The following is a 10,767-nucleotide window of genomic DNA, read 5'->3' as shown; positions in this document are numbered from 1 at the left end:
ACATTATGTATAGAGAACATGCATATAGCGAATGTCGACTTGCATACATCTTGTTGATCAAATGATCACATCATTTTTTTTTCTTTCTATATAGGAGAGGTACGAAGAAAAAGATACAGTGATTATGTTGTAAGACTGCATTCATTCTACCAAATAATATAGGCAAATGATAATCAGGTCACATAGTATTAGTTTGGTATTAAGGTGCTTTTATAAAAAGTGAGTATAAAAAAAAAAAAAAAAAGCTCAAAAAGGTGTTTGGTAAACATTTAAAAACAACTTATTTTCACAGTTTTGGGTGAAAAAAAGTTGAAAACGTGAAGCAACAAAAATGAGCTTATTCTCACAGCACAACAGAATCAGTTTTTTTTTTTTTTTCAAAGCACAATAATATCAAACCAGCCTTTAATGTGATAAATTCATTATTTGAAAGAAAAAAAATGAGATAACTTTATTAAGTGATGTGGCATTACACATGATATACAAAAAAAAGAGATAAATTCATTAATTGACGTGACACTAATAATGTTTTTGTAACACATAGCTTGCCATAGCAGATAATACACAAATATAGTACACAAAATATGATCTCTTTAGCATTAATAATATTATTTGTAACAAAATAACTAATATATGATGTTTAAACCCTTTGCCAAGACTAAATTAGAACTCCATATTGGACTAAATTGAAAGACTTTGATGAATAGTGTTTTTTTTTTTTTTTTCCAACTTTGTTGGCATATCTTTATTTAACAAATTAATGAACAATGTTCAGCAAATTCTTTATTCTGCTGATGTCATAACATCCCTTCAAAAAACCCGCCCGGACACCGACCCTTCCTTCAGCCCGAACCGAAAACTTAAACGGCGTGAACACGAAAACGTCGGGCTTAACTGGTTCATAAAAAGTAAAAATTTGGAAGGTAACATTAGTCAATTTAGTAAAGAACAAGAGGTGCAGAAAGGGGCTAAACCAAAGAACAAGACAAGAGAGAAACAGATGGCGAAATGAGAGGAGGAGGAGACAACTCACAAAGCCACAAAGTGCCAATGACTCATACGAGTCATGAGCTTTTGAGGTTGTTACCTTGTGTTTTTATCTTAACTAGTTTGTATATTTCTGTTGTATTCTTCTTCTTACTTTTCCTTTTGCATGTGACATGAACCATTTTTCTCTAACCACTAGGCAACATGTTACATATATCATGCATTATCATCATGATCAATCAATCAGTCTAACTTGTAACAATGGTGTCAGATGGTCAAACATGCATTGTTGCTTGCATGTATATTGAATAGGACTTGTTTATCTTATACAAATAATTTTTAATTTTTGACTGTCTGATCCAATAAATTAAATACGATCGAAAGATAAAAATTAACAAAGATCTATAAAGGTAAAAAGAAATGTATGAATAATACCATCTTATTAAATAATAAAAAAATTACATTTTATCACCTTAATTTTAGGTCACATAACAATGACATACATCAACTTACGAGTTGCAATGACAAAGACCTCTACTAATCAATTCATCAAATTTATCGTTAAGTAATAACGTGACAAATATAAAGATCATGTTTTACAGTCAATGACTCAATTGTGCCATATAAACAAAAATGGTTTTTTACCAAAAATACAAAAAGATAAAACTTGCTTCACACCAAAAGTCGTTAAATAAGAAAGCGTGGGCCCCGCACCCTACCAAACCAACCATCTCACCACTCTTTCCGGAGGCAGATTGTCTGATATTCTATTTGGGTATTTTTTTTATCCTTCCTATTTATGCAGTCACAGTTAAATCACGTTAATATTTTATATTTTTATTATTTTTTATCTTATTACCTTTATAAAAAAATCAATATAAAATATTAATGTGATGGAATTATGACCGTACAAGAAGAGATGAGAAGTGCAGATAAAAAGGAGGGCAGACAATCTGCCTCCCTCTTCCACCCCCATCAATCCACCCTCTCCCCTTCCTTCACCACCAAAACCACAGCCCCGCGGCTCCTTCTGCATTTCCAGTTCTAACCAAAACCCACAATTCATATTTAATACATTTGCTTCGATTTCAAATTTCAATAAAAAAATTGGATAATCGAAGATTACCCAGATGGTGTTTGGTCCTTCGATTTCGTGCTTTTGGAGGCTTTAATGGTCGAAGAAAAGCTCGACGATGAAGCTTGGGCGGCTAGGAGGAAGAAGTTGGCGGTATAAGTTGTTCGGCGGGTAATTGGGTCACTGGAGAGGCAAACGGCGGGGAATTTCCGTCGGCTGAGGTTGTCGGAAAGTATAGCAAGGGCGTGGCTGTGGCTGGGATTGTGAGGGGGGTGACGCAGGGAAAGGGGGAGGTGTACAGGATGGTAGGTGGACGTACCTTATTATTCAGGACATACCTCATTTTTTTTCATCATTTTAATTTCAATGTCATACGTCAACTTATGAATTCATTACAATGCCAAACTTTCGTAAATTTTTTTATCAATTTAATCGCTAAATGTTGACGTGGCAATTATAAGTTCCAATTTCTTGAATGCTACAGCAAGTTGCCAAGAGAGGATTCTCTTTGTGAGGATGCTGAGAATCCTCTAATTACATTCGTATATCGTGAAGATAGTTTTTGTTAGGTATTGATTTTATTCAATTTTGAATAAAAAGTTTACAATGATTTCTGATCGCACGATGTACGATGAACGAATGTGATTAAAAGATCAGGTAAGGATTCTCATTCTAAGTCACCTACACATGCACAAGTGATTTTTTATTGTTGATCTACGTGAGATTCATAATGAATAAAATTAAGATAGTTTTCCTCATAGACACATATGACCCATTCATGCCAACAAAATATAACTAATAAAAAGGTAATTTACTTCATCTCACTTTAAATTTTTGGGAGATGTAAAATGTCGATTATAAAAAAAAATGTAAATTTGGGATCTCATTTATTTACATCTTTCAACAAAGATGAAAAATTTACATTCCATCATTCGATAGCTTTTCGGTAAAAAAACAAATGTATGTTCCATTATGATTGCTCTTAATTAGCAGCTGATATCTTGAACCGAATACCAAAAGATATGCTACTTTTTTTTGTTTAATATCAAAGTTAATAAAATAAAATATCAGAAATTGTTAATGTAGATTAAGTCAGTTAGTTAAAACACTATCCTCTTGGGTTAAGTCAATTAGTTAAAACACTGCTCCCTCTTTGTACCTAAGTTTAAATCTCAATCCCAATAGATTATAATATTTTTATTGTATAGTTTGAAAAAAAAAAAAAAAAAAAAACTCGTTCATTTTCCTAAAAAGAAAAAAGTGAAAAATAAACCCGGTCCAAACCCAAACCGGTTCAGATCCCGACCGTTACAAGAAACGGTTAAAACGTTAGAAAGGGACCGGGCAACACTAGAGTCCAGTTTTTGTCGTCGTTTCTGTATCCATCTCTCAACTGTTTCTCTTGTAATTGCTGAACATAGCTGTCTTGTTTGTATTTTCTGGTCTTGAAGGAATGTCAGTGAAGGAGAAGCTTTTCAAAAGCACTTCTTTCCTCCAATCCCGAATCCAATCATCCCCCGAAAAATGGCTTCCTTGAAGGAAATGCTCACTGAAGAAAGACTCGAAAGCAAAAGGTACCCGAAAGGCCAGAAGCCATTCAAGTACAGAGAAATATATGAATCTATGGCTCTTCTGCTGCCTATACACATCTGCCATGATCGGAAAAGTGGCGATTTTTTGAACCACAAGGCTCCGACGCGAAAAGGGTTGTCGAGAAGGGTTAGTACTACTTCGGAGAGGTCGAATTCCAAGTCATTGGTTTCGGAGAGTTCGAGGACTAGTGAGCCTGCTGCCATTGATGAAGTTGCCACTGGAGCTGTGGTTTCTATACTTAGTGGTTACGTAGGGAGGTACGTGAAGGATGAGGCTTTTCAGGAAACAATCCGCGAAAAGTGCAGGTCTTGCTTGGTGAGGAAGAAAAAGGATTTGGATAATGGGATGTTGGGAAACTTGGAATCGGGTATTGAAAGTGTTGAGAAGTTGGTGGAAGATCAATGGTCGACGAAGAAGGAAGTTAGGGCGAAAACAGTGAAGAATTTGATTCGGGTTTTTAACGTTGTTGGTTCCTCAAATTCTAGCAATTCTCATATTTCTGCTTGTGCTCAGCTTTACTTGTCAATTGTTCACAAGCTTGAGAAAAATGACCAGCTTTCGTCGCGGCACTTGCTTCAAGTGTTCTGTGATTCACCGGGTTTGGCACGCACACATTTGCTCCCTGATCTTTGGGAGCATTTGTTTCTTCCACATCTTTTACATGTGAAGGTTTGGTATGCCCAGGAAATGGATGCTCTTTCGAGCTCAGAGGACGGTGAGAAGGACAAGAAAATGAAAGCCATGACGAGAGTGTATGATGAACAAATGGATATGGGAACAAAAAAGTTTGCTTTGTACTACAAGGAGTGGCTTCAAGTGGGGGCTGAGGCTCCTCCCATTCCTCCTACTATACCTTTACCTTCTTCGATAAGCAGTTGCAGATCATCGAGAAGGAGATCATCAGATTCTTACACTTCACATTCCTCACTCAACAAAAATTTGTAAGTAGTATTAATACATGGAATTATTTCATTTTTTAGCAAAATATTTAGTAAGTATATATGACTTGTAGTTTGTATTGTCATCGTGTATCTTATTTGATGGTTTCAAAAATCACTGAAGATACCGATCTGTGTTTGGCTCCACGCTTGAGCGAAGATCTGTGAACCTCGATGATGAAAAAGGAGTTTTAAATGATACTTGGGGTTTGGATGAAGAGGAGGAAAATCTTTGTGCAGATTATGTTCATGTGGGTGAATCTGTCTTCATCTCAATTATTTACTAAATTCATTTTGTTTTGTAAATGATTGAATACATATTGCAGCGGAGAATTCACATAATCACAATTTTCTAATTTTGGCAGAGGGGAGAAAGGTCTAGTTGGCGAAGGTCATCAAGCGAAAGTCATAGAAATCCGATAATTGCGCCATGGCCTGAGTCAGAGACACAGAAGTCAGACCATTTTGGATTCTTTAGATGCCAGAATGCACCAACAGTATGCTTGGTGAGCAAGAATCTCATAGTCAAGAACAATTCAATCCGAAAAGAAGATAACTCCCATCTTCGACCTTCAAGCAACTTAAGCCGTGCTATTAGCACTATCTGCTCCTCCTATAATCTAAGTGATTGCGAAACTGCAATTCGTGTGATTACCAAGGCTTGGTTGGACTCACATGGTGATCCTGTCGTTGAGGCTGAGCTATCAAAGCCACCCGTTATTCAGGGAATGTTGGAGGTGTTGTTTGCTTCTAGTGATGAAGAAATTTTGGAATTAGTAATCTCAGTTTTAGCTGAACTCACAGCGAGAAACGAGATGATTAGACAGATCATACTGAACTCAGATCCACAGCTTGAAATTTTTATGAGACTTCTAAGAAGTAATGGTCTATTTTTGAAAGCTGCAATTCTGCTTTACTTGTTGAAGCCAGAGGCAAAACAGATGATATCAGTCGAATGGGCAGCGCTAGTCCTTCGAGTACTAGAGTTTGGAGATCAGTTGCAGATGCTATTCACAGTTCGTTGCAGTCCTCAAGTGGCGGCATTGTACCTTTTAGACCAGCTTCTTACCGGTTTTGATGAAGATCGAAACTTGGAGAATGCTGGAGAGGTAATTTCTCTAGGAGGACTGAGCCTTCTGGTGGCACAAATCGAGAGAGGGGAGACTCATGAGAGGAACAACATTACTTCGATCATTGTGTGTTGTGTTCGTGCTGATGGTAGGTGTCGAAACTACTTGGCTGATTTTCTCAACAAGGCTTCTCTTCTTGAACTCGTTGTACTTGGAAATGGCAAGAACGCTACTGGCTCCGCATTCACCTTATTGATCGAAATGCTCTGCCTTAGTAGGTAAGAAATTCTTGTTTACCTCTTTTCAGTCTTTCGTTTATGTTTTTCTGCTCAACAAAATGATTCTTTGCAGACGAACAAAGATCACTGAAATCCTAGATGGGCTGAAAGAAGGATCGGGCGGCTTTAACACAATGCAGATTTTATTGGTCTATCTGCAGAGAGCTCCACTTGAAGAACGCCCGTTAATTGCATCAGTATTGCTACAGCTTGATCTTATGGTAAATCCATCGTTCGTGTTTATGCAACTTTCTGGTAGAAATTGTAAAATCTTTCTAAACTTATTTCCACTTCTGGCTATCAAACTGTTCACAGAAAAGAAAATCAACATTTGCTCTAGACTTTTCATATATATCTTGAATAGTTCCCATATGGAGTAGCAGTTTTGTTGCAGGGAGACCCTTTCAGGAGCAGTGTATACAGAGAAGAAGCCATTGAAGCAATCATAGAAGCTATAAACTGTCGAACGTGCCACGTAATAGTCCAGCAACGATCAGCAAGAGCTCTCTCAATGTTGGGAGGCCGGTTTTCTGATGCCGGTGAGGCAACAACAGAACATTGGCTTTTACAAGAAGCAGGTTACAGTCATTGGCCAGGAAATTCATTTCTCTTTAAAGAAAACATTGTGGATGGTTTTGCACACTCAGTAAGCTTTCGATTACCCTAAAACGGCCGAGATTTAAACAAAAAAAAAAAAGAACAAATAATGACACCATTTTTATGTGATCCGAAAATTCAGAACGAAGACGAAGCAGCAACGGAAAATTGGCAAAGAAAAACAGCCACTGTTTTGTTCAAAAGTGGCAACAAGGAACTACTCGTGGCCCTTTCGGATTCCATGGCGAATGGCATCCCAAGTTTAGCACGATCGAGCCTTGTGACGGTGTCATGGATGAGTAGATTTCTCGATGCAGTCGGAGGTGAAGATTTGAGGTCAATGACATGGTCAGTTCTTGTGCCTCAGCTGCTAGAATATCTGAATTATGACAGAGATGTGGAGGAAAGAGTGCTTGCTTCATACACACTGCTCAAATTAGCAAAAAGTTCAGGTATTTATTTGTTTATTTGTGTTGTGAAAAATCAAGTATTTATTTATTTTTTTAATTATTTTTGTGTTTGTGAACAATTCTCAGCTCATGAATATGTCCCCATGCTATCATCAGCGGACAAAGATTTGCTCAGGAAACTTCAGAACCTCTCCTTCGTGACATGGACAGCCAATGAACTTATCTCAATCATCACAAGCAACTAAAGGCATCACTGTGAGGGAGAGGCTTCTTACATGTTAGCAGAGGTTACGTGATGAGTGTTATACTCGCGCGTATCAGGATATATTTACAATGGCACCCTAGTCTTTCTCCACCGCCAGACGTTGTTCCGAATTTATGAAATACCTATGATCCTTGAAAGCAGTCGAGTGGTAATGGGATTGGAGTGTCTCTGTTGGGTCTTTTTGTTTATTCCTTTTTGAGTATGTGCTCCCTTTATTTCTTCCATCAATGGCTATTTTTGTATAGTGCAGAATATTAGAGTGTAAAATTATTATCTATCCAACCAAAATGTGATGAGTACTTTATTTGGTACATCAAAGCCTGCAATTTTGCTTCAATACTAAGTAGTGGTTAGTACTACCTAAGATGAACAGTTAGGTTTGAAAGATATAAATCCAATGGTTAGTTGTCCTCACAACACTATTAACTAAATCACATTAAAGTAGTTTCATAAACCTGACCTAACCCTAATGAATCTAGGTGGTGAAGTTGCGAAATTTGTTCAATCCACTTATATACAGACATCCGGACGCAAGAATTTCTCCTAAACCATCACCAGACGCATGCACCATCAATCCACTTACATACAAACGTCTAAACCCAAGAATTTCTCCTCAATCATCACCAAATGCAAGTACCAAAACAACTAACACCCCAATCTCAAGTTTCAACCTGCCATCTCCACATTTATCCAAAAGCTTTTCGCTCACCATCCAAATAACAAGTTGTTCCATTTTACTGGGCAACCCCCCCACGCGCCCCCCCCCCCCCCCCCCCCCCAAAATGAAGAACCCCCACACTTCTGCACTTCTTGATTAGTTTGCAGACAGCAACTCCCCCCCAACCGCACCAACCCAATCAACAAATATATCCAACCTTTAGTCTCTGAATTCATGACATGTTTCTCTGCCATTGTCCTTACAGAAAAGGGGAATCTCCAGCAGAAACAACCAACCTTTCAAGCTTGTACGTCTGCAGACAACCTGCACATTTTGTGGTCCCGGTAGAGCCCCAAGAGGACTTTACATTCACCCATTTGCCAACCCCTCGTATGCCTCCCCTAGATTAGTCTATTAACAAAAAACAAGTAAAAATATGCACCACAAATGAGATGATCCTTCAGCTCTTTGGAATCTAGGGTAAGGACCACAAGTAAAACACTTCCAGCATACATGCATGCAATAATACAGAGGGAGAGCCATGAAAATAACCAAAACTTTTAGATATATTATGATTAGATCCAAAAATAGTTGAATATGAAAATAACTAAATAAGAATACAAAACAATAAGAATATTATTAAATAAATTTGAACTTTGAAACGGTTACAAAATTTCAAGAGGGTACATCGTGATTAATCTGCTTTTCATACCAAACTACAAGCTCTCTTTCTAGAGAATTAAACTAAGAAACCTTAACTCGGATGACCTACACCCAAATCCTAACCTATCAAGTAAAACCTAAATACTAATATTTTCCAACAAAAATAATCAAAACAAATGGAGAAATGATTTCCGTAGACATTTTTTCTCCCTGTCTCTACACAATCCTGTACATTTATGGCCTTTTAACTAATGAAAAATTAAGAAATAAAAATAAACATGAGTGTGAGGAAATTATTAATAATAAAAAAATTGGCCTAAAAAAGTGTCTTTCCTATTTATAAACTCTGCGCAAACCTGGAACTCGCAGCATCCATTTTCTGAGTAGCATCGGTAATGCAACTGAAACAAGCAAGCTGATAGGTTTTTTTGACCACAAAGAACGACAGTAAAGACAACAGTGCCAGCAGCCTACTTCTAATTTAAACCTTCCATGTTTTGTAGCATTTCGAATCGATTCAAATATCACCCACACGAACCAAACACAAAGTCCTCAAAACGATTTGTGAGAATCTCAGAAATTCATAAATCGTATCCGTTTATTGTATATCATGCGGTTAGTTTTCCGTCATGTATTATTTGTATTTAATTTTAAATAATTTTTTACCATACGATGTACGATGAACGGACACGATTTATGAATCTCAAGGATCCCCACAAAGAGGATCTAGAGAGAATCCGGAGAGAATCCTCATTCCTAAAGAACGCCAATGTTTTAAAAGGAAACGATGAAGGCATGGCACATATTGGATTGCCCACTTGAACAAAAATTTTGAGAAACGAAGCCTTATGGGACTTAAATATTTTAACATATAACATATATATATATATATAAATATGTATATAGAACTTTGTAAAACAAATTAATCATCAACAATTAAACAAGCAATCAAACTGACCAGTGATAAATTGAGTTTAAAACACCAAAAAACTTCCTTAAACTTTGAAACAAATTGTGGTGGTGTGGAGAATTTTAAAACAAAATTGAGGTATGAGGGGAAAAACTTGTGTGGGGTTTGACATGCCACTAGACAATGTTGAGTGACAATCCCATACCATTCATAACTTGCCATGTGTTAAATATTGTTGCATTAGTATAATTTCTTATTTTTATTTTATATCATAATTCAAAATTTAATTAATAATATATATATATATATATATATATATATATATAAAAGTAAATTGTTAGAAGGCTTGAACTTCAAGGACGCCACAATCCGAAGGTAAGAGAGGAATCAGATCCGGGGTGAAGCGCAGCTACGAAGAGGATTGCCCGGAATGGGCGATGGTGGAATTGCAAGGGGCGGTGGAAATTCAGCCACAATTTCAAGACCACCTCCTTTTGTAGCACCTGCCCTGGAAAACTGAAGCAGTTTCAACTCTTCCAGGAGTGATGGAATCAAAACAAATGTATTCGAATTTTGAATAATCGAATGTGTTTATGTATGTGACTCATTGCAAACAAACATTAGCTTTTTCATGATTCACATAAAAAATAATCACAAGCTTATCTCTCTCTCACGACCTTGCATGGCTGCTGGGAAATTGTGCCGATTTTGTGTAATTACTGGTTCAAAGGTTTATTAATCCATCAAAGCTGGATTAGGTTTCTAACTAACCTCATTATTTCAATTCAAAAAGAAAAAAAATTTCATTATTTCAATGTATTATCAAATTATTATTAAGGAAGAGAATATAAATTCTGGAGAAGAACCCAATTCTCAAAGCCAACTTTGTTCACCAGTAGTATGTCGTTTCCAATTTTCAAACATTAATAGACTATAGATGTAAAATTGAACGAGTTATAAGGTTATAAGTAATCATTAGAGAGAGTTGAGAGATGGGAGATGAGAGACTTAAGAAAGGGAGAGCCTGAAGAGCAAGGAAGAATTGACGGCGTTGTAGATCACCGATGCCAACGAGAGAAAAGAGGCGGGTTCGCAGATGGAGGTAGATTTAACTGTGATTGTGAATTTTGTTTTTACCATTTTAGTTTTTTAAGAAATAATGATTTAAGTTTTTAATTTTATTTTCATATAAAACTAAAAATAAAAAAATAATATTTAAGCTTAACACATGGCAATTTATAAGTGACGTGTAGTGCCACTCAACATCATCTAATGGCATGTCAAGGCACACATAAGTTTTTCTCATGAGATTGGGGTAGAATT

At 36.6% G+C, this 10,767-nt stretch overlaps 1 protein-coding gene across 2 annotated transcripts; it reads left to right on the top strand.

Moving 5' to 3' along the window:
* The first annotated feature begins 1,913 nt into the window (after positions 1–1,913).
* Positions 1,914–7,524, top strand: LOC103948015 (putative E3 ubiquitin-protein ligase LIN). Of its 2 annotated transcripts, XM_048582561.1 has the most exons (8): positions 1,914–2,367; positions 3,514–4,596; positions 4,718–4,844; positions 4,959–5,941; positions 6,015–6,162; positions 6,336–6,587; positions 6,681–6,990; positions 7,075–7,524. In XM_048582561.1, exons 2-8 carry the CDS (start codon positions 3,587–3,589, stop codon positions 7,191–7,193), a joined length of 2,949 nt encoding a protein of 982 aa, XP_048438518.1. In that variant the 5' UTR covers positions 1,914–2,367; positions 3,514–3,586; the 3' UTR covers positions 7,194–7,524. The 2 variants fall into 2 exon arrangements, with proteins under 2 accessions (XP_048438518.1, XP_048438519.1); XM_048582562.1 differs by lacking the exon at positions 1,914–2,367 and having other exon boundaries at positions 3,049–4,596; positions 4,754–4,844.
* The last annotated feature ends 3,243 nt before the right edge of the window (positions 7,525–10,767 follow it).

This window comes from the organism of the source record quoted next, unplaced genomic scaffold (genome assembly GCF_019419815.1).
Source record: "Pyrus x bretschneideri cultivar Hongxiangsu unplaced genomic scaffold, Pyrus_bretschneideri_v1 Contig19, whole genome shotgun sequence".
NCBI classification, from domain to species: domain Eukaryota; kingdom Viridiplantae; phylum Streptophyta; class Magnoliopsida; order Rosales; family Rosaceae; genus Pyrus; species Pyrus x bretschneideri.
Note: the sequence above shows the minus strand (reverse complement) of the source record. Positions and strands in the feature narration are given on the sequence as shown.